This window comes from Lotus japonicus, chromosome 5 (genome assembly GCF_012489685.1).
Source record: "Lotus japonicus ecotype B-129 chromosome 5, LjGifu_v1.2".
Lineage (NCBI taxonomy): Eukaryota > Viridiplantae > Streptophyta > Magnoliopsida > Fabales > Fabaceae > Lotus > Lotus japonicus.
In genome coordinates this window covers 44,200,422-44,224,993 of record NC_080045.1, presented here as the reverse complement: position 1 = coordinate 44,224,993, position 24,572 = coordinate 44,200,422, and the positions used below count along the sequence as shown (strand labels likewise).

The following is a 24,572-nucleotide window of genomic DNA, read 5'->3' as shown; positions in this document are numbered from 1 at the left end:
CAGAACAGGTTTGAAGAAAGCGAAGATAAATTTTTGATACTCAACCTAGCCTAACATCATCATCGGGGTTTGGCAACTTTATTTCTTAATCTTATTCACTTAAATATACTTTTAACTACAATAAACACATTTCAATTCAAATGATCTATAAAAGTAGACATGAATCTTAAGAGTATAAGAATTGAATCAGTTTGGATTCAATTTTTTCACTAATCGGATAGGAGTCAGCGGGTACCCATGAGAGGACCAAGACCAACCGTCTATACCTCTGTTTAGCCACTAAAATTATCATGACAAAGATAGGACATTCGATCTACAAGATTAAATCATCAGGCTGTTGACCAAAAGCAAAATTTATCAGGCTAAGATTAATTCACTAAACTATGTCTTCAGTTCATTAAATTATCAGGTTAATGCAGCATACAACAACTGCTGCTTGAAAACTGTTTCACAACCTGGGAAGTTCAGCATATGTATTCACCCAGATTCAGGACTAGGCCAAATAAAACCATTGTCATTCTTATCACAAAATATTTGCTTTATTCATAGTTAATGAGATAGCAACAATGCATCTGATACCCAAAATCATAGCTACCAAAGTACATACTACCCACTCATACAATTTGAAAGAATGTGACAGCTGCGGTGGCCACGAACAAATAACCACATAACTGCAACTGACACCAGCCATATTTTTTCTGATATTAGTGCAACATTCTCAAAGACCCCTGTCATAGTACAATAGAATATATTAGCACAAATAGAAGCAAAATACAGAAGAAATCATCTGGCCAAAGGTAATGAAGGTAGCACAAAATCCACAGGATGTCACGATATAATATGCATTGAAGCCACAACATGAATAATTTTATTCTAACTCCCATACTAAGCATTAAAACTCGAAAGAATAAAAACATGGCAAGCCTCCTTGAAAGTGGGAACAAGAACAATAAACGGTTCCTAGGTAACAAGTTAATATCAAAATAGAGTTAGAAAGTACCCAATGTTGTGAATACACCGCAGAATCGATATTAGTTAACATTTCTGATTCCAAAGATGATGGCACTAACTTGCAACTCCAGGAGAAACAACTACTAGCCATAACCAGAAATTGCCTTAACAATGGTTGGAAATAGCCATAGGAGTTTAATGTTTTCCCCTTCAATCCTTCTATTTTTTTTTGTAATAACTAGTTTGAAATATAATAAATCCATTCATATATCTCTATCAGCTTAAACTTTTTGGATAGTTGGTTCATAACAGGTAATCAACCTCTATGACCAGAGTGGTCTGGAGTTTGATCCTTATTGACCCCTAATTCTAATAAAAAGTTGAATTTCAGCTAAAGAATTGTGGGTTTGTGCATTGTCTACACTTCAAACCCAATGAGCTCTTATGTAAAGAGGTATGTTATGAGTATAATATAAAACCATTCATGTGTCTTCAACGAACAGCTTAAGCTTTTGTAATCATTTGTTCATGACACCATCAATTCAATCCTTAATTTTTTTTAATAACTCATGTCATGTCAAGTCAAGAGTTTTTTCAATAGTTTCCAAGAACATGCATCCTCATGCATTACAAGGTTTCATATAGGATAACAGTGCTTCCAAAGTTAGAATTGATTAGTGAACAAATCAAAAGACCAAAAAATAACATCTTCTAGGTCAGACATTGCAGGCTAAATGAATAACTAAGCAAGAATTTCCACTTTAGCCAAAAAAATCATATTTCACTATGGTCAGAAATTGCAGGGGACAATATCCCAGGCAAAATTAGTTCACTTCAGCTAAAAATTCACATACCACTATGTTCAGATATTGTAGGCTCTAGATAGAGAGGATGAACCTACAAGGTAAGCATATTTTTATTATCTTGATCCTGTTTTCTCTCAGAAATTCCTAAAAGACCAAGATATCCTTTCCCAAATAACTGAGGTAAAGGGGAGAAAAGCTTGACACTTGCATGGAATTTTATTGTCAATAACTAATAATAGCAAGGGGACTATTGTTTGCAGGATAACAAATTAAAAATATCGCGTTAAATATTCACATCACTGCAGGATATTTTCAGTAATTCAGCTTACATCATGTATTTAAAAATGCAATGCAGAATGAAGGAGCATATTTTTGCAACGATACAAGGGAGAAAAATTGGTCTTTGATATGCAGATATAGGGGCCAATCACCTTCCTTTTTATTATAATGGCCTTAAGTTTCTTAGCCAGGTGCATATTTTTCTATGTTCAATGGAAGAGATTGCTCTTTGATATAGGCACTAATTACCTGACTTTCTTGATCATAATAGCCTTAAGTTTCCGGGCAAGGTCCTCAGATCGAAGTCTCCGCTCCAAGTTCTTTCGGGCTAAAACACGCTTTTCAGAGTTTTTGATATGGAATCTCTGTTCTTTCTTTATCATTCTCTCGATCCCACTTGATGTCATCTTACGCTGCATCAATGCCAATGCCGATTCCAAGTTCCCATTAAAGACCCGCACTCGTATGCCTCTGCATTGCTGAAGTTGCTGCAGTTGATGACGCCCACTATTCAAGGGTTCAGTGGCGCAAGCTGACTTCCCAAATAAGCTTGATAAACGCTTAGCAATTGAGTTCATTTCTAGGAGAGATGAATGTATTTATGACTTAGTTTCTGAGAACAAGTAAAATAGTGAAAGATGAAAAGCTAAAATTTTAAAAACAGAAGCAACATAATAGTAAGGATGAAGCTATTTCTTGGAATCTCCATTTGTGAATCGACTAATTTAGTGGCACTGATTAACTGAAAGCTATAATATATCTATATATTCCTTATGGCTTTAAAAAGGAATCAATTGATGACAATGTCACCGTTATTTGAGGTTCTGGCATGTTCCTAAAAGTATCTCGCATACAGCAGTATCGGCTATACACAAATATTCCTAAAAGTCTGAAATGCAAGAATGTAACAAGCACAAGAGATGAAGGTGAAAAACTTAAAACTATATGCACTACTCTGATGGCTCGGGGACCTGAGGATATATCTTATGCTTTTAGGTCATTACCCTTTCCTTTTTTTTTCCTTGGATGAAATAAATCAACAATTTAAAGCTAGCTACAGGTCTACACCCACTCCAGTAGCCAAAGCAGTGACATTATAGTAAGTTTGGTATTATAAGATTGTCATGACATTTATTCTGGTTGAGTAATGTTCATTTCATCTGATTCAAAAAAAAAAAAGTTCATTTCATCTATAATATGGAACAGAGCTACACGAATCATTAGTGTTAAATAAGTATGAAAAATCCTACACTAATATAATTCCGAGCTATCTGCAGGGTGCACATTACCATCAAAGCTATTATTATTCATCAAAATATCACACAACCTGATGGTAACAACAGCACATCAATTGAAGTAGAACTAACTACATAAACCCTAATTGCTATATCAATTAATCTCGATAAGTTCAATAAATGTGCAATCAGAGGCACAGTGCACATCATAGAAACATACAAACTGTAAATCTACTAGAGGCTCCAATAGCACATAAAACGGCATCAGGAACGGCGAAGAGCAGACGAAAATGAAACGGCGAAATTACCTCGGTGGCTGCCGGTGAGATCAGAAACGGCGCGCAAAGATCTCGAACGGCGAAGAGAAGGCGAGTGCAACGGGGTTAAGGTTTGTCTCACTACTTGTATATTAAGGGTATTTTTGAAATTTCATATAGCGAGGACACAATTTTAGCGGGGAACAATGAGTTTGGATCCTCTCCAGCCAAATCTCACACATACAATATATCTTTATATTCAAAGGTTGTGATTCGTTCTAAGTGAGAGACTATAGTTGCTTTAGTGTGCAACTCACTTTTTTACACTCTTGGATGGTCTAGCCGCATGAGAGAATCTAGATCTGCGAGCGATTTGGGTATTTTCACTTTTGACTATAAAGACCAATCTTTATAAAAGTTTCGGTCTTTCTCTTCATAACAAAATTTTCCTCTCCAATAGGTCATCGTCCTCTAAAATCCCCAACTTGGTGTGGTGGAGACGGTGCGATGATGTTGGGCGTCTAGGAATGAAGACATTGTCGATAACCATGGCAGTGAGCGACCTTTGACATCGCATGGAGAATGAGCAGTGGACCCAGTCGTAATTCACGACGGAGGGGCACCATAAAATGGTGAGGTTTTCTTGATTCTTCCTAAACTTTTTTACTTGCAACCATTGGTGATGAAGTATGTAAATTTTTTAAGATGTAGTCTGTTGTGAAAAAATATTGAAACTCTTAAAATATTGGTCTAATGTTTATAGTATGGTGCATTTGTATTTGGGTTTCCCTGAGAACTGGTTTTAATCGCATGAAAAAAAGGGTTCCAAAGGTGGAAGACGAGTGACCAGAGGTGGAGGAGAGGTGATGGAGGCATAGGTGGTGTGAGGTTGGGTAGTGGCTAAATATCATGTTGAGTAAAGGGTCTTTTTTTGTAATTTATAAAACAACACGGAAAACAAAAATACCTCTAACCTCTAACTCCTTAGGGTATACCGCGGGGCATACTACTTAGTGACCCATTTTAGAGAACATTGTGAAATCCTAGTTATTAGATACCCCAAATTATACATAGTTCACTACACTAGAAATACAAATTAATCTACAAGTTCACTCGACATTAGCTTAGAATAACAATAAAATGTGTGTTTCTAATTAAAAATGAAAGGGGTTGTGGTGTTTTATTGTGTGAGACAAGAATAAAAAAAGGAACAATATCATTTGTAATGGGACCGTGAAGGATTTTGGCTCTCTAAAAAACATCGTAGCCAACGTGTTGACAATGCAAGTGGATAAGAGCTAAGGAAAACTCACATACAATATTAGTTTCTACCATATTTTCTGACCACCCTGCCACCATTCCCAACCTTAAGAACCCAACACGACAACATCATCCACCGTAAAACGAGCTCAACCCATCAACCACCACATACCTTCACCACTCAATGTTCCAACCACTGTAGTCCATGTCATGACCATCGAGAGCCAAACCTCCAACCACCTCTCATTGTTGCGGTTGTAAATCTATGACGAAATATCTCTCTCTAAGTATCCGTTGCTAATCGCTTCAAACCAAGGACATTGTGACGGCTTAATCTTCCGTCGCAAACAATCCCATATACTAGTAAATTGTTTCTAAACTTTTTTTAGTAAATTACTTAATTTTTTACATTACATCATCATTTTAAAAAAAGAACCGCAGATCTTAGCATAATTGGATACACGTCCACGCAAAATCTAGAGATTCATTTCGTTTCATTTCTTGTCTCTGCGCTTTAAACTCTTTCTTTCAGACTTCCATTCGGATCCAACCCGAACCCGAATCATGGTATCCAGTTTGGAGGCGGTGGTTGCTGATCGGAGCCGGTCCAGCTCCCGGACGCCGAACCATTCGCCGAGGCTTGGCCCGAGCCGCCTCTCCTCCAGCTCCCATAGATCCCATTCTTCTTCTTCTTCACTTTCCTTATCATCATCATCATCGCATTGGTATCGAAGGAAAAAAGTGCTTCTGGCGCTTATGGTGTTGCTAGCTTTCTTCTTCTTTTTGAATTGGATTATGCTTCTCCGCTTACAGCACCACCACCATGAAGAATATGAACCGCATAAACGTCGTTCTTCTCTTTCTCTTTCCCTTCTTCAGGTCAGTGTTTGATTCTACTTTGTCATCATTCAATTGAATGATTCTGATTGGATTGGACTCACATGATGAGATGTTTGATCCTTGAGGTTTCGATAATAGTTGTATAGGTAGTGTGTGTGAGTTTTTGGGCGTAGAAATAGAATACAGCATTTTTAGAAATACTGATGTGATGAGATATGGCTTATATTTCTTGGCCTCTGAATGAGTTTCTTCCTTTTCGTTCTGTTGTGTTTTACAGGGAAAATGGAACAAGACTGGAAACAGGAAAAAACCACAAAAGGGTAATTATGTGAGGATGTTGGCATTGGCTGCCCACGCCTTAGCAGAGGTATATATAGAGATCCATGGCTAGTTGGGGTCCTACATGTTGATTGTTCTTCTTCTAGAATCAAGAAAAATGCTAGCAACACTCGCTTTAACACACTACCGGATGAAATTCATGTGGATCCCACTTTCAATTTAGTGGGGTCCACGTGAATTTCAACCAAGCAATGAGAGTGTAAAAAGAAGAATGTTAAAGTGAGGGCTGCTAGAACTCCTCATAGAATCAAATACTATATGTATGTTGAGTAGTCCTACATTGACTAGATATATGACCAAGATAACCCATGTTTATTGGAATGCAATCCTCACAGCTGGAGCTAGCTTTTGGGGTAGAGTTAGTCATCCCAACTTCTAATATGGTATCAGAGCCTATCATGGATCCATTTAGTGGGAACCACCTGTATATGGTCCCCCCACAGTTGTTCATTTCTGCATATTCCACTTACTAGTGTCCAGCCCTGAGCGTGAGAGGGTGTGTTGAGAAGTCGCACATCGACTAAAGATATGGCCAAGATAACCCTTATATGGCAGACATCCAAATTTCGAATACTATCCAACAGAAAAGCTAAAAAAATTCATTTTTAGATTTGGTTCTACTCTCTGCAGAGTTTCTTTACTGCATATTTGAAAACCCGGTAGGTTTTCACGTTGGGGGGAAGAAGTGATTCCTGGATAAGCTTCAGAAGTAGCTGTCATGGAGGAGAAGTGATTTTTGGAGGGCAACCGTGGGTCCGATCACAATGTGAAATGCCAAATTAACCAAGCAGCATTAAAACTTATGAAACAGAGGTTGCCTAGTGCAAGCTACTAATTGCATCTTAGCCAAATAGTCTGTCACTCTGTCGGTAGTCATAAGACTCAAGTTATAGAATGATTTTCCAATTACTTGGTAGAGTAAAATTTCTATAGGAGCAAGTTTTCAGAAACACTGACTTTTTGTATGTTATGGGACAGAATAAAAGTGAACCAAAAGATTTGTGGCTTGGTTCCTGCTTCTGCTTGGAGACCTTGTGCTGATCAGCGAAATTGGGAACCTAATGGTAAGTGTGTCTGAACTTTAATTTTTGTTTATATAATGCCTCATTGATTCATAAGGTGATGCTCACTGTCTGCTCTCTTCGACTGTACTCCAATAGAAGGAAAAATGGATATATTTTGGTTACCGCAAATGGCGGGATCAATCAACAACGAGTAGCTGTAAGTATTCTATATTAGGCTGCTTTATTTTATTATGATCATGCTTCTGAATTAATAGGGTTTAGTTGATTTTCGAGGAGAAAAGGCCAAGCTTTATTTTAATGATTACTGTGTAATTTGTTTTATTTTGATTCATAACAGGTTTGTAATGCTGTTGTTGTGGCCCGGTTACTCAATTCAACTTTGGTTATCCCCAAATTTATGTACAGTAGTGTATGGAGAGATGTGAGGTAATGTTCTTTCCAGCTCTCCTTCTTCTTTCGCTTCCTCCTGATCCTCACATATTTTTCTGTTTTATTTTCCTAATATCTGCTTTATTTAATAAAACCGAATATCTAGCTAGGACTTTGACCAATGCTCAGTTCAGACATTGATGATTAGTGGGATGTTATAATATGCATCTGGGCTTTGATTAGGATATATAAAGATTTATGAATAATTTTGGTTGATAGGTTGCTCATGACTTAAGAGTTTATTTCTCATGTATTTGTGGGGCAAAATAGCTTATTGGAATTTCTAGTCTTTGCTTTTGTCATGTATTATTTCAATGCCACATGGCCCACATCTATTGCTTATTGTATACTTTCATAGTCAATTCAGCGAGGAGTATTTTATCAATTACTTGATAGTCAGGGAACTTCCCAAGAAACTACAGTCTTTGGACTTGGAGGCGATAGGCAGTGTTGTAAGTCACTTCCTGCCCATGTGAGGAAACTGATTAAACTCGACTTTATCACTTGTATTTGTTTTTAATTGTTTAGAACATGTTTCCAGGTATCAGATGTTGACATGGGGAAGGAGGCCAAGCCAAGTTTTTACTTGAAACACATCCTACCTATTATACTTAAAAATCAAGTTATTCACTTTGTTGGATTTGGGAATCGCTTGGCATTTGATCCGATACCATTTGAGCTGCAGGTAAATGTCCTTTGATGCTTAAACATTACAATATATTTTTCATGATTTCAAGCTCTGCAATGGTCTACTATTACCATCTTTCTGATTTCAATCTACTATGCTCTTCCTAATTGGGAAATTCATTTAGAGACTTCGTTGCAGATGTAACTTTCAGGCCTTGCAATTCGTTCCCAGAATACAAGAAACTGGTGCTTTGCTTCTTAAAAGGTTACGGGAAGATACAGCTCATATTGGACCATTGGATCATTATCTTGTTGGTTCATTTGCAGAATCAGTGAAGGGGAAAAGTGGAACTAATTCCAAGAAAGTATCCAAATACCTAGCTTTACATCTCAGATTTGAAATTGACATGGTAGCTCATTCTTTATGTGAATTTGGGGGAGGTGAGGAAGAGAGGAAAGAATTGGAAGCATATCGTGAAATCCATTTTCCTGCATTGGCACTACTGAAGAAGACTACAAAGTATGCATCATAATCCTTTTATCTGAAACTGTTTCCAACTTATACTACCAGGAATGGAAAGATTCGGCGTTCATGCTTATCTTCTTTTACATACCATGATTTTAATTTATGATGAGAAAAGCCTTACTCTTCAAGTCTTTGACTTAAATTAATTGTAATCTGTGCAGATTACCTTCTCCTTCAGAGCTCAGGTCTGAAGGCCTATGTCCTTTGACACCTGAAGAAGCCATCCTCATGCTTGCTGCACTTGGTTTTAACCGCAAGACACACATATATGTAGCTGGTTCTAATCTGTATGGAGGTCGCTCACGGTTGGTTGCTTTGACCAGCTTGTACCCTAAATTAGTCACCAAAGAGAACTTACTTTCTCCAGATGAACTGAAACCGTTTGCTAATTATTCATCTCAGGTTTGTTGCTATTGTCATTCCCGTTTCATATGTGTTAAACATCTTACAGATCTAATTGAGTCCCTTATTATGGGAAATTTTGTTTTATGCGTTACTTTTTGTACATTGCTCCTCATACTCAATTATTCAATTTTTGGCATTAATCGGGCATGGTTACCTGCTTATCACTCAGTTTTTTTTTTGCCAACAAGATAATTGAAAATGAACACTGCATTTGTTTTGGTTCTACTTTCTATTGTAATTAGCCGCATTGGATTTCATAGGCTGCATTGCCTCGGATGCATTTGCCATGACCGATTCAGGAAGTCAGCTATCATCTTTGGTATCCGGGTATCGAATATATTATGGTGGAGGAAGAATGTGATAGGAACCCAATTATTAGGAATAGGCCCAATACTACTAGAGTCCATGAAAGTAAGAGGAAGAGGTGCAATGCACCAAATCTTTTCCCTTGAGAGGAGTAACCGCTTGCTGAGGTGGCATGAGCTGTGCAGGTAGAGAGAGAGAGAGAGATTGGGGATTATATAAGCATGTATTGTGTGAGAGAGAAGGTAGGCTTGATTTGGGATTAGGCTTGGGAGAGTAGAGGCACTCTCGAATTGCCTCAGTTTCTTATCTTTAATTTTCTACTGTTATTTGTAATTCCCTAAAACACTGCTTCTGGGTATTTTCCAGAGGATTCAGTGTTCATCTATCCTATTTTCACTCTTAGTCATTGTGCTATTTTCTAGTTCCTAACATTGGTATCAGAGCACCGATCTAGGTGCTGTGGTAGCCATTGATTCATGAAGATGTTTCCAGAGTTTGATGGGAGATGGGCTTATGGATGGATCATCACAGTGGAGCAACACTGTGAGGCCAAAGGAGTATCTGAAGAAAAGAAATTCTCAGAGGCAGAGAAGGCGTTGACACATGATGCGCTGATTTGGTGGTATGACTGGAAAAGAAGAAATCAGAGGGCAACATGGATGGATTTTGTGATAGCATTACTAAGAAAATTCGAACCAGATTCTGATTCGTTCCTACCAGATCCAGTTCAAGATACAGGGGAGGAAGAAACTCAGAGGGATGAAGCCAGAATAGCCAAAGCCACCAACCTGGAACTGAGAAGAAATTGGTGTGAAGAATGGGTCCAGTTTCATAGCAGTGAAGATGAACGGCTCGAAGATGACGGAATTTCAGAGAACAAGAGAAGTGAGGTGATTCCGACGGAGATCATCTTAACTACGCCGGAGGAAGAAGCTGGAGCAAAAAGGAACGAGCAGCAACCACCACCTAAACCAACGGATCTGGTTTTAGTAGCAGGGGTTCACGCGGTGGGGAATCTGACCAAGGTTACGGAACGTCAAGATCGCGGTTCAGCTCCGGCAAGGTTCACCACCATGGCTAATCGGCGACCACCACCCAAGCCGCCAAACTGGGTTTCACTAGCAGTGGCTGAGGAGAAGCAAATAGATGCGACCTTGGAAGAGGTAGCATCAAACGCGAAAAAGGATTGCGTTTTGGGAATCAAAACCCAGGAAAGGGTAAAATTGGAATTTCAACATTTGAGCTCCACTTTTGACCTAATGGGCTTGGCCCAACAGGTTAGTAGTTGTGTTGTAATACAAAAATTGTTTCAAAAACCTCAAAGTGCTCAGGGCAAAATAGAGTGTTATTTAAATAACTTGGGCCCAGTGTTTGACACAAGGTACCATGGCCCAACAGTAAGTATACAAAACAAGCCTTTCAGTAAAATAAATTCTGAAATTATATTGGCTCAAGTTGGGAACGCTGTAGATGGAGAACAGGGGGCAGCTTACGTTCTTCACCCTAGAGCATCAATCATTCTCCCTTCTCCTATTTCTCCAGTGTATGTGAGTCAGCTAGAACTACCCAGGCCTGAATTGCATATGGATGGGGTGAGAGAAGTTATTCCAAGTAAAGACACTCCCAGGGGCAGAGAGAACATCGGAGTGAAGAGTAGAATTGATATTCAGACATTTGCTGGTACCCGTGTTTCATCTTCATTAGCAATTGCAAACATGCAGAAAATCCAACACTCACCCAAAACTTTTGATACCATGGTGGGGTCATGCCTATGGCAAGGAAAACCAAGCTATAGTTGTACTGAGTTACATAGACTGAGGGGGGGACTTGAACAGAATTGGAAGCATTGCCAAGTGATAGTCAATTATTGGGAGAATTTGAAGCTGCAACCTCATGAATTAGGGTCATTAGATAAGACATCTAATCAGAATTTAAATGCTGATGTTGGCTCTAAGGGAAGTTGTGTTTTCTCATTTGCCTTGAGCTTTACACATTGGGATCCTGGAGGTTGTTCTTACTTCTCAGCAACAATTGGGTCAACAAGTGTTGCCTCATGTTGGCTCATTGTCTCTACCGGATTAGAATTTGAATTTCAAAACCGGGGTTCACAAGTTACTGAGTTCAACAAAATAAAGGGAAGACAAGAACATATTGCGCGGCATCAACCTTTTGGGAGTACTTTGAGTTCTTTTCACTTTTGTTCGCATGGAAGTAGAGGGCTGATTTTTCATGGTGACTCTACTACTGGTCGAGTTAAGGATTTGTGGGCTCATTATATGTTTGATAATGGGGAATACTGCTGCTTGCTTCTTGTATCATGGTTAGAAGAGCTAGTACCTGAAATGTTGAGTACTATTCTGAGGGCACTAGATCAACTAAGTGCTCAAGCATATCAGCTGCAAAGACCACTGGAATTGCTGACTGGAAATTGGCTAAATTCTCTGTCACAGCTTCATAAATCAAGGTTACTAGCTGAGGAACCCTATCAGGCATTCAATGTTGGTTCTCATGGGAATTTCAAGGAGATATTGAGCATGGGAATGGAGGAGTATGAGCTGAAGAAGACTTTGGCAACTCCACAGCAAAATCAACCTCTTTTGCTTATGTTCTTAGCAGAGAATGAACTGTCAATACAGACTGCACAAGCGATGACAGCAATTCTAGGTTCTCTGGTTGCATTACACAGATTGATTACATGGCAAAATCTGCTGGACCAAGATGATTTAGCGGTTGAGTCAAAGGGAAATTATGATCTCGCATATGCCCGAAGCTTGTCTTGTTTTACACATTGGAATTCAAGGGGCTGTTCTGATTTTTCAGCAACAACTTGGCCCACATCTTTTCAACAATGGGATCCAGGTGGTGGATTCTATAGTCCATACCCGTATTCTGCAGGGAAGTGGATCAAAGGGAGGCTGTTACAGGTCACTTTGGGGGCAGCAACATACATTCAAGAAGGATTTTCCACATCCATCCTTGAGGACAAGGATGTTTGGAGGGGGGGAGTGATGATAGGAACCCAACTATTAGGAATAGGCCCAATACTACTAGAGTCCATGAAAGTAAGAGGAAGAGGTGCAATGCACCAAATCTTTTCCCTTGAGAGGAGTAACCGCTTGCTGAGGTGGCATGAGCTGTGCAGGTAGAGAGAGAGAGAGAGATTGGGGATTATATAAGCATGTATTGTGTGAGAGAGAAGGTAGGCTTGATTTGGGATTAGGCTTGGGAGAGTAGAGGCACTCTCGAATTGCCTCAGTTTCTTATCTTTAATTTTCTACTGTTATTTGTAATTCCCTAAAACACTGCTTCTGGGTATTTTCCAGAGGATTCAGTGTTCATCTATCCTATTTTCACTCTTAGTCATTGTGCTATTTTCTAGTTCCTAACAGAATGCCAACAAACGTCCAAATAAACGCAGGCTTGCTGATATATTTATGAAGAACTCTTCCATAGAGTGGCGTGTTTTTGAACAGAGTGAGGAAAGCAGTGAGACAAACTAAACATGTGCAGACAAGGCCAAAGGCCAGAAGTATTTACAAGTACCCTAGGTGTAAAGAATGTATGTGCAGGACAGATTGATTGATTTATATAGTTTGACTGTAATTGCCCATTGTAATTTTGCAACATTATTGTTCAATGTTCATTTTCCCACTCATTTTTTTATCTGGCTAAATTGGTCAGTTCATGTCATTATAACAACACTCATAACCATTACTTAGGATGAGACTGATCTCTGTCAGATAGTGACAGTTGTCTTATGTTTTCTTGATTTCATCACGCTGGTTAGGCCAGAAAGAGAGGTTGTGAGAAATTCGTTTATGAATTCCTTCCTATTATAAATTTTTGACATTGTTTCATTTCATACATACGACCCTGGTATCTTCTTGTAGCATCAAAGGCAAACCCAACATGATTATTACCGTAAATAAAATCTGAAACTGACTTATTGTGAAAAATCGGAAGTTTAGAAGATGAATTATTATTGTAAAAAAGCCCGTATTCGACCGAGCTTAATATATTGAATATTCAATTTTTCAATGTACTGAAACTGGTAGAACTGACAATGTAATTCTTACAATGTGGTTCAAGTTTCCTATCAAAACAATCTGACCAAAGCTAAAATTTTGCGTTGGTTGGATGACAGTGAGCTTTATTTCAAGTTCTTGTTTTCCTTGTGGACTTATGGTAAATAGAGTTGGGCACAGGTTGACTATAGTTCCATTTGGAGGTAGAACAGAGCCTATGTATGTCTCTGTATAGTTTCCTACATTCATAACAGTTCTCCGCACAGAAGCTGATCCTCTCAATGCAGATATAGTTACGGAAGGAAGGTTTAGATTGAATGGATAGTCAAACGGGTTATGGCATTGTTCTCCAGTGGTTGCATTTACCTTGCCCTTGTCGACGTTTGGCACGGAGCACAAGAACCTGATGTAGTCTGCAAATCCTGTTTCATGACCATTTTGCTCTCAGTACAATACAATAACCAAGGGGAATAAGCATTGAATTCTCTGGCTCTAATTCTACTAGTAGTAGCATACCTGATGGAAGTACCAAGCCTGGATCTCTGGCCCAGTTGGGGTTCACAATGCCTGCCCCATAGTCAAAAGGAGTGGAAGGATACAAGGTGTTGATACCATAGCCTTCAGCCATGATAAGCTCTCCAAGATTATCATACTTTGTGCTGGTTGTGGTGATTGCTGATGCTATCATTGATGGATCCCATGATGGATTATACTGCTTGATAAGTGCAGCTATTCCAGCCACATGAGGCACGGCCATGCTGGTACCAGAAATTATTGCAAAATTGTCTCCTGTATGTGTTGGCAGTAAAAGAGTTAAATTACAGTGTCAACTGATTGAACTACTGAACTCCCCCCCATTAATCACAGGGACCTAGGATTAAATTCCTTTGTCTCTGATTGATGCTAATAGCTTATTTAAATATCAGTTCTATTTGCAAATAATAGTTATAATGTACCTCTCAGCTCAGGTGCTGTGACACTCATGGGGCTCCAGGCTCCCCATATTTGGTGCCCTGGAGCAAGAACATCAGGTTTAAGTACATCAGCAGGATCTTTGTCCTTGTCAATGATATTTGGACCCCTTGAAGAAAATCTACTCACAACGGGTGATCGCCCCGTGAAAGAGGCAATTCTTCCTTCCCCCACAGCTGCAACAGCACCAAATTCTATGGCAGTTCCTCTCTCATCCCTCTTGGTATGTTCTTCATAGTACTGTAATAGAACCTACATTTCAAAGAAATCTTTTTATTTATCTAATTGCATAGCTTCTGTTTAAATGATAATTCTATTATGTTATCTTCTGTACCTGAGCATCAGCCACACGAGGGATCAAAATACCAGAAATGGCAAAAGGAATTGGCTGTCCAACATAATCACCATAGGTTGGGTTTGCAGCTAGAATAAAACCCTCGAATCCTAGAGCCTTTGTGGTGTCAACAATGGCAGCCAGAGTTGATGTTCCATTAGAGAAACCTGCTGAGAAATTGCAGATAACGACACTTCCTAACACTATCTTAGGGTCCAAAGCTTCTGGATGTTGACACTCTTCTATGTACTCTGGAGTCCTTGGGAATGTTCCATTTGTTTTCATTGCATCCTTAGCCAATACTAGCTTAAACAAAGCTAGCAAACTGGGTCCTGTAGTGTAGCTTAGTTAGAATCTCAAACGCTGAACATTTGAAGTGGTACACAAACACAAGTATAGATTAACATTGAAGGATTGTTTAGGGGTGCAGAACAGAACTACCTGATAGTCCAACTCCATCGATTGTTTGGCTATTTCCAAGGTGAAGTGAAGCATGGTACTTTCTATCTGTGTTGCAAGCGCCAACACTCACACTCCAGGGACTGAATGACATTACAGATGAAGGTGCTGGACCTTTATTCCCTGCAGCTTCCACCACAAAAACTCCTGCTTTTCTTGCAAATAGCAAGGAAATCTCAAACAAGCCCAAAAAGGTCAATGTGTCTTCTGGGGGTTCATTTGGTCCAATAGAGAGATTTATGATATCCACCCCATCCATCACAGCCTGTAATCAAAACTCAAACAAGCTACTTTAGTGTGTTTGAATTTCCGTTGAGCTCAGGGTTTAGGGTTTACTTGATCAAGCTGCATGATGGATCTAATCGGTTTGAGATAGACAGTGTCACTTACTTGATCGATAGCTGCAATGACATCTGCTTCAGTTCCCGCTGTTGGATAGACAGCCTTATAAACAGCAATCCTGCAAAAAGAAAGCAACATTCATAGCCACAAGTCTGATCCTGTGGTGTAAATATTACACAATTTCTTTATCCTTTCAGTGGCATTGGTTGAAGCTGATGTGAAACAATGATTTCTCATCTCACATCCAACACAACCAATATAACCCTGATAGAAAAAAACAAGCAGAAAACTGACCTTGCACGCGGCGCCATTCCGCTGGATCGCCCATAGAACAAACCATTTACAACAACAGGAACACCAGCATTTCCAGCAGCAATAGATGCCACATGACTGAAACCAATTAGACACAACAAACAGCGTCAAGAACCTACTATCCCAAAAGTTTAACAAACACACGCCCCATCTTAATAACTATTAATTAACCAAACCTGCCATGTCCATCTGCATCAAACGGTGAAAGAAAATCTACTGAAGCATTGAGGGTGGTAGCAGCTTCAACCCCAGCTGAGAAGTACCTAGCTGACACTATCTTTCCAGTGCAAGACGTGTCTGGGAACATTGGACCAGATTGACATTCACCTCTGAAAGGAGAGGGACTTGAATTGAAAGGGTGCAAAGGGTTGTAAGCAAAGCTTGGGTGATGTGGGTTGATGCCAGTGTCAACAAAACCAATAACAACTCCTTCCCCTGCATTTTTGACTCCTCCTTCCTCTGCCCATATTCCTTTTGGTAAATTTAGAAAGTCAGGAGTGTAAGTTGTCATCTTTTTAGCTCCTCTGTCTTTTGCTACCAACTTCACTCCCGGAACACCTTTCAACTTTTTAGCCTAATATTTTTTGAAATATCAGGGATTAAATTTTGGTGATTTCTAAAATTATTAGGAAAATCCAAATCAAACAGAAGAAATGTGGGGATTAAAGTTAAATATTTCTTGCTAGAGAAGAGGACCTTGGAAGGGGTTGTGTGGACAGAAAAACCATTAATAATGTGTTTGAAACTGTGGAGTTTATTGTAGCCTCCTTTGTCTAAAGTGCTTTGCAGAAGTAGATCGTGAGATGCCAATAAGTGATTTGCACGCGCCTTCGAGGCTTCGCTGTATAGTTAGCAATGCACAAAAAAAGCAAACACACTATTAGTGTAAGGTACACATAAACTTAAATTGTGGGGGCGATTGAAACATAATTATATAAATTAATCACATTTGTCTCCCCCGAACTAAGAAAAGCGCGCGCACACACACACACATATATATATATATATATGTGGTTTACAAATTAAAATGACATTTCTACAAAGTATTTTTAGCACGTATAAAACATATTATAAATAACATGACTGAATATTAATTATATTAGTTGTAAAAAAACATGATTCAAGGGTGAACCACTATACAATCAACCACAACAAATTATTACTTTCGTTCTTTATTAACGCCTACTTAGGAAGATTCTTTTTTATTTCTTTATATTTGCTCACTTAGAATTTTAAAAGTTTATTAATTGTTGTTTTCCATATAATTTGTTAGGAGAAAAATAAATGAAGAGCTCTAAAAATACACTTTAACCTCTTCTAAGAATAAAAATATACTTTGAAAAGTAAATTAGAAAGAGAACAATTTTTTAAAAAATTAACCTTATTAATTATATTTCTTAATGTATATGTTTATTCTATTTTTAACAAAGAACAAAGACTTAAATATTTAATATATACTATTATATACTACTACCTTCATTTCTTATTAATTGTCAACTTTGAAGAAATATTTTTGTATCTATATATCTATCCACTTAGAATTTCAAGAAAATATTAATTGATGTTTTTCCAAATAATTTTCTTGTGTGAACAATAAATGAGGAAAAATAATACATTCTAAAGGGTAAAAATGAAAACAAATAATTTTTTTCTAATAATTAATAAAATTAATCGTCATTCTTAATATGTATGTTTTTTTTTCTCTTTTTGGATAGTTAATTATGAACAGAGTAACTAATAATTAACACATTAATTATATATCAATACACATTAATTAATAAAAGTATAGACATTAACTATTAATTGTTTAGGAAGAGAAAAAAAATACATATTAAGAAATGCAATTAATTTTATTAACTTTCTTAAAAGTATTATTTACTTTCCTAATTTTTTTTAAAAATTGCACTTTAACTCTTCTCATTTATTCACAATGCATTATTTGGGAAAATACTAATTAATTCTCTTTTAAAATTTTAAGTGGACAGATAAATATGAACAAATTTATTTTCTGACATAAACAATTAATAAAAAAGAGAGGAAATGGAAGTAATTTACGATCTCAGGAATTTCATTGTGCAAAAAATCAATGCGTTTCAAGTGCTAATGTATAATCAAAGAGAAATTGCCAGGTGGTAATGTATAATCATGCCAAGCCTTTGTAACTAAAAGGATCTTATTACAGTACAAGCAAACCACCCAATAATCCCTAATGCACTTTGATTTGGAAGATATATGCTTGCTTGTTTTAACATATAGCAAGTATAAACTTTAGTGGGCTGTAGAAGACAAAATACAATTTAACATCAATTTTAAGGTGGCCTTAATTTTTTTTAGTGTAAGGATATCTCTTAGCCAATGACCCTAGATTAACACCTTTCGAGGCACTGAAATTATGGAAGTACATTTTTCCTTTTTCAACAAATCATTTTTCATACACATAATCAACATTTGAATAAAAAGTTTAATTTTTTGACATATAAAGAATTTCACGGATCAATAATCATTTATAAGGAAAAAAGGAGAGAGTAAATTGAAGAAATAAGATACGGTATATGTAATTAACCTGTTGGGGTCAATTCTTGATGAATCTCCATCACATAGGCCTTCATGAAATGCAACCCCATTTCCCTCTAATAAGACCAAGTATATCGATCGCTCTTCTTGAAAGCAAGTTATGGAAATCAAGAAGATGGAAATGAAAATGCTTAGGAATAATGGTAAAGCCATGGTAGCAACACTCCTTTTGGCCATGGTTGCAACAAGCTAAATTAAAGGTGTAGTTTTAATTTGGTAGTTTTGAGTTGATATATAGTGATCACGAGTCTAATAATATATATAGATGCAAGCAGAGAGAGATAATTAACTCTAATTAATAACCTCAGTGTTAAAGTGAACAAAGTTTATCTTTAAAGGGAAGAAAAAACGTGAACAAAACTTTGAATATGACATCCTAAGTAAATTTAGTATTCTAAGTCCAAGCGTTACCATGTTTTACTCATCAAAGTGATTCAACAAAAACAAAAGCATGTGACCGTATCACGCTAGGCATGCAATATCATGTGGATGGCTTCAAATTAAAGAAAACTAACTTAGATTAGAAACGCGCCCTGTGCAGTTATAGTGTTGAAATGGAAACAACGAACCACTTATTAATTGAGTGTGTCAAATCTTGGCAAAATCATATATGGTGCGATATCATTGCTAGTGCAAATTTCTAGCTATTGGGTGTGTCCAATAGCAATTTTAATGGAAGGATTGAATTTATTAAATCAGAAATATAATGCGGTTATTTGGGAATTGATTCCATTCGGTTGATTTGGTTATGTAGAAATAAAGCCATCTTTAATAACTTTTTTTTAGGTGAATTTGTTGCTGTTCTAACAAATATGAAATTTAATTTTACTATGTGTGGAACAAATAGGAATGAGTACCCTCATTGATTCATGACCGGTCCAATTATCCGAACATCAATAAAAATAAAAATTGGAATCAAAGATACCTTTATATAAGCTGGTTAAAATTCAATAAAAGCCAACATATATGTATATATGAATCAATTACTGGCCTGGAAGATTGTATGTAGCAAAAAACGCAACTACAACAAGAAATGACATGTCACTATTTAAGGTATGAAGAATAGGATTAGATATCTTTTCGTTATCCAAGAGGCTATTGCAGGCGTTAATTCCATCTCCAGCAGTAAAGGCATCATAGTTTGCACTTGATGGGTCCCTAACCAAATCAGCCAATGAAGCTTTCAATTCGTTAACAAACCCGTCATAGTAAACAGTTGCACATAATTTCAAGGCTTCAGAAGAAGAGTTCTTCTTCATCACTTCATTGAAATAATTATGGACTTTTGTTGCATTCTCTATTGCCACCTTTAGGTAGAACTTGCACAGTGTAACATAGTCTTTAGCCGAAGTGATTTGAGGGTAAGGTTCCAGAAGTTTTAGGCAACGGTTGGTGATTGGGCAGGGATTGGTACTGGAGGTCGAATTTCCTGTATCAAAACACACTTTTTCATACAAATTAGAGGTGACTGATGGAGGTAAACAATTAGCAGCATAACAAATATTGAAGATCAAGGAAAGAAGAAAAAACAACGATAGGAGCATTATTGAGGGTTTTATTTTTCAATTCTTAGCGGCGCATGATCATTGTATCCTTATAGTTGTTTATAACTTTATATAGATTAAGAACCTAGCTAGTCCTTTCAATGGTAAATTATTACTTCACACATTGTACGGAGTAATTGATAAGCATAATATTGTAAATTAATTGTTTAAGAATATTTGAATAAAATAGTAAAAAATTGGCTAAAAAGCATTTTTGGCCCCTGATATTTTAAGTTTGTGCAATTTCTGCCCCTACTCTATTTTTGTCGACGTTTCTACCCCTCATGTTTTCAAACAGTGCACCGTCTACCCCTTCGTTAGTCAGGCTTTCTCAAGAGAGGTTCCTGAGTCACTGAGTGGATTGAAGAGATGAAAATGAGTATATGAAGTTAATGATGATCAAGGAAATGATATAAATTAAATTTGCTTAATGTGTATATCAATTATGTATGTAACTGAACTGATGAAATGCATGTTTTGCTACTTACAGGTCTTGAATTTGAATATCTCATGCCCTCTTTTTCCAATTTCACTTGTAATTTCCACATGGTAGGTCCAAAAAATATGAAAAGAAAAGCCAAATCAGCTCATTTCATTAGTTTTTTAACGTCTGACTGACGGAGGGGTAGATGGTGCACTGTTTGAAAACATGAGGGGTAGAAACATCGACAAAAATAAAGTAGGGGCAAAATTTGCAAAACTTAAAACATCAAGGACCAAAAGTGCATTTTAGCCTAAAAAATTATTAAATATAATTGATTCTCATAATGGTAATATTGTTATTACATTCTCTGATGAATCATTACATATATATATTTAACCAATTACTTTAAACTTTTTTTTGAATGGTACTTTAAACGTTATAGAGAAAAAATTCAATAAAAAATATTTCTCCAATCATCCATATTCTTCTTTTTATCCATCCATATCATATCATATATCATATACTATTATATCAAATATTACATACTATATCCAAAACAAAAAAGGGGCAACTCCGACAAGTGTTACCTCCTCGTTTTATGTCTTTCTTCATAAGATTTATCTCTCATACTATAATTAGTAGGTAGATGATGTCATATTTATATTTTCTGATTTTTCATTAATTTAAATATTAAATAATTTAATATTTTAGAAAATAATTAATATTGCATTTAATGATTATTAATGACATTAAAATAATTAATAAAAGTCAATTGTGACTTTTCTACTATTTGATAACAAAAAATTTATGGCATATTTAATATCATTTTAAACGTCAGACTTTTTTATTACATTCAATTTTTTTTGTAATATAAAAAATAACAGTAATCATTGAAAAAAGACTTTGTCAGCATACATCTTAATGGTAGAAAAGTCATAATTGATTTTTATTAATTATTCAAATGTCATTAAAAATCATTAAATGTCAAATTAATACAGTAGTTATTTTCGAAAAAAGTTACAATTGACTTTTTTAATTATTATAATGTCATTAATAACTATTAAATATAATATTAATACATTAATAATTTTCAAAAATATGGAATTAATTAATATTTAAATTACTTAAAAATTAGAAAATATAAATATGATATCATTTACTAATTATAGTATGATAGAGAAAGCTTATGAATAATTAAAGACATGGAATGATGGGGTGACACTTATCAGAGTTACCACTTCTATCACCTATAGGATAGGATATAGGAGGGTTGAAAGTGACCTTGCTGGCTAGGGGTGAACATGGGCCGGGTAGATCCAATGAACTCGTCCAACCCAATCCGATCCAATAGAAAAAATGCGGGTTGGATCGGGTAGTCGGGTTAATCGGGTTAATCGGATGAATTTTACTACAACTCAACCAAGTTCGGATCGAATTTCGGATTCAGTTCAAATCCATCCAACCAAACCCAGAATCCATACATATAATAATAATTTTTTTTTATAATTTTACCCATACTTGGAGTGCTAGTGTTGGAGTGATGACTTTTTGAAACTTTGAGATTTAAGTATTTGTAGTTATTTGTCATATTTGAACTTAGAGTATTTGTTTGTAGTTATTTGTTACATGTATATATATATTATTTGGCATGTTGGAGACATCTAAGTTCTAAGTGTCATGACATGACATTTAGTGTTGTTTTTCACTTTTTAGGTACTATTTATGTTAGATTGTTTCATGTCATTTGGTAATGAAGTTTTATGTTTTCATGATATTTGGTTATATGTCATTTATGTGATATTATTTCATGCTATTTGGTATAACTTTTTGTGTCATTTTCATGCTATTTAGTATTATAACATATTTAGTATTTTTTATAACTTTTTCTGAATTTATAATAATATTTGCAAGATTTTTTAATATTTCAGATATATTATTATTTTAATATAGTGACCAAATCAATCCATTCAACCCAATCCGAACTTCGTCGGGTTGGTTCGGATCGGGTCCGAAGAAGAAATTCGTGAAATCTAACCCAACCCAACCCAGATAATTTTGATCGGTTGGGATTTTATTTTGACCAAAATCCATCCAACCCAACCCATTTGCACCCCTACTGCTGGCAGTTTCAGCTGGACGCTCAAGCCTTGCTCTCCTCAACATTCTTGTGCTGCCTTAGTTAACGTGATCCACGAGCTTCTAAGCAAGGATTGGCAAGTGAAGATCTCCCATACGTACGTAGAGGGAGGGAAACCGGGTTGCAGACTCTTTGGCACACTTGGCCCAGGTGGGAAGTAATGGAGTGAAGGTGTTGGACCATCCACCTACTGAATGTATTGATCATCTATTTTATGATATGTGTGGGACTGTGTTTACAAGAGGTTTCGGGCTTTTGCCCGCCTTGTAACAAAAAATAAAACAAATATAGTAATAGAGGTATCAGAGGTCAGGAACCTATGCCCATATGTGTCAACTTGAAATCATAGGTTTTCAAAGCACTCATAAATCATAATAAGAGCTTTCAGTCAAAAAAAAAAATAAATCATAATAAGAGCAAGAGAAGGTTGTTTTAACGAGGCCCAGGATATCTATACCACTACAAGAGAAGGTTGTTTAAGCGTCTATAAAGAGCATTGACCACACACACAAAATGTAGGCAGGAAAATTCAGGTAAAATTCACAGCAACTACAACTGCTTGAATTTCAAATTCGTTTGAGTGCAAATAAAATTTCACAAATTTCCAAACCTCGAAAGCCCTATGAGGTTGTTTCTCATAAATAACACTCCCACCCATAGTATAGACTTTCTTTTTTAGATTTTAATTATGTTGCATTGTACACTTTCAAAAACAAACTTATTTGGAGCCATGAACATGGGACTAAATCCGACTCCTTTTACCCACACTCGTTCACCTGTGAATCCTACAAAGGTCCCTTCATACGGGATAAGGTCTCCTTCTCCTATTCCGAGTTGCGTAAACGCTCCGCCATAGATGATATCTGCCGAGCTTCCCTAGTCCAGGAGCGTTCGCTGTACGTCGAAGTTGTTAACCCGAAGGGAGATCACGATCGGGTCATCCAGATGTGGTTTTAAACCGAAAAAATCAGCAGGTGAAAACGTGATGTCTGGATGCTGGAAACCGAAAGGCGCTTCCGCGACCACATTTACCGTTCTGAGGTATCGCTTGCGCGCTGCACTAGTGATTCCTCCTCCGCTAAAGCCGCCGACGATTGTGCCTACCTCGCCGATCGTAGACGGTTTGTTGCGCTGCGCCTTAATAGTCTTCCTTGTTGTTATCAATTTCGCAACTGCATGCTGTAAAGCTCTGCATTTTCTGGTATCATGACCAGAAACTTGGTGATAAGCACACCACTCCTCCGTCATCCTATCCCTCGCCGAAGAAGACTCTAACTTCCTCACGGAACCTCGGTAGCTTTTCCTGTATAATCCGCTAGGTTTTGACGCCGCATCCACTATGGTAACTGCCTCATCTTGTTGTTTCAAACGGCCAACGACTTCACCGATCAATTTTTGCCAACTTCCGTCAGCCTCCAATTCTGGAAACTGCGTGCTCACGCTTGCTGGCATTTGCTTGTCCTGCTCGTCTCGTTCCTGCGGGCTTACGTCTTGTTTTGGCTGATCGCGCACACGCTTTGACTGTCTTCCACGCAATCGATGATATCCTCTCATCGAACCGATTCCAATGGTGGCTCCTATCAACTCAAGAAAATTCCACAAGAGATTTTGCACCTTCCTTGAAATCGTGATCCACGTTGTCCGGGAATTGCAATCTACCGATCCCCACAGACGACGCCAATGTTCCGGTCAAGAACATAGAATCAAGGCATAGTGCCTAGAGTGTGTGGAGTGTGATCGGAAATCTTAGAGAGATGAACTCCTAACTGTTTAGAGAGAGAAAATATAACTGAATCTCAATGTTGTTATTGCCAAATGAGCTAAAAGTCCCTTACAATTGGTTCCTTCCCCCTATTTATAGGGGCCGAGTTGGGCCTTCGCGCCTTTAGTCAGTCCTAAGGGGCCAGTTGGGCCTCGGGGCGCGAGGCCCAAAAGACATGGGTCTATCCCGTGCTCAAGTGTGAGCATCCTGGGCGAGGGACCCTGGGGGCTCGCCCAGTCCACTTCTTCTCTCTTCTCACACGTACTCTCTCTGTTTCGCTCCCTCTCCTATTTCTTTAATCATTTCTTCATGTATCTCCTTACCAATTACCATGCTTTCCAAATCCCATGCCTATTTATAGGCAACTTCTCTAGTCGGTGCAATCATGCACCATTCCCTTCT

At 37.3% G+C, this 24,572-nt stretch overlaps 3 protein-coding genes and 1 pseudogene across 3 annotated transcripts; 1 reads left to right on the top strand and 3 right to left on the bottom strand.

Annotated features, from left to right (window-relative positions):
* Positions 1–538: 538 nt before the first annotated feature.
* On the bottom strand, positions 539–3,634 carry LOC130720523 (uncharacterized). Its single transcript, XM_057571170.1, has 3 exons — positions 3,580–3,634; positions 2,286–2,616; positions 539–728 (listed from the first exon to the last, which is right to left on the bottom strand). Exons 2-3 carry the CDS (start codon positions 2,612–2,614, stop codon positions 719–721), a joined length of 339 nt encoding a protein of 112 aa, XP_057427153.1. The 5' UTR covers positions 2,615–2,616; positions 3,580–3,634; the 3' UTR covers positions 539–718.
* Positions 3,635–5,255: 1,621 nt separating this feature from the next.
* Positions 5,256–9,699, top strand: LOC130720060 (O-fucosyltransferase 15-like; annotated as a pseudogene).
* A 3,620-nt stretch (positions 9,700–13,319) lies between these two features.
* Positions 13,320–18,480, bottom strand: LOC130719612 (subtilisin-like protease SBT2.4). The gene is made up of 10 exons (XM_057570230.1): positions 18,293–18,480; positions 16,426–16,570; positions 15,906–16,303; positions 15,712–15,807; positions 15,466–15,535; positions 15,058–15,340; positions 14,617–14,948; positions 14,267–14,534; positions 13,827–14,099; positions 13,320–13,732 (listed from the first exon to the last, which is right to left on the bottom strand). The coding sequence occupies exons 1-10, from the start codon at positions 18,478–18,480 to the stop codon at positions 13,320–13,322; spliced, it is 2,466 nt and encodes an 821-aa protein (XP_057426213.1).
* A 764-nt stretch (positions 18,481–19,244) lies between these two features.
* On the bottom strand, positions 19,245–19,853 carry LOC130716766 (uncharacterized). The gene has a single exon (XM_057566772.1). The coding sequence runs from the start codon at positions 19,845–19,847 to the stop codon at positions 19,287–19,289; it is 561 nt and encodes a 186-aa protein (XP_057422755.1). The 5' UTR covers positions 19,848–19,853; the 3' UTR covers positions 19,245–19,286.
* Between the last annotated feature and the right edge of the window lie 4,719 nt (positions 19,854–24,572).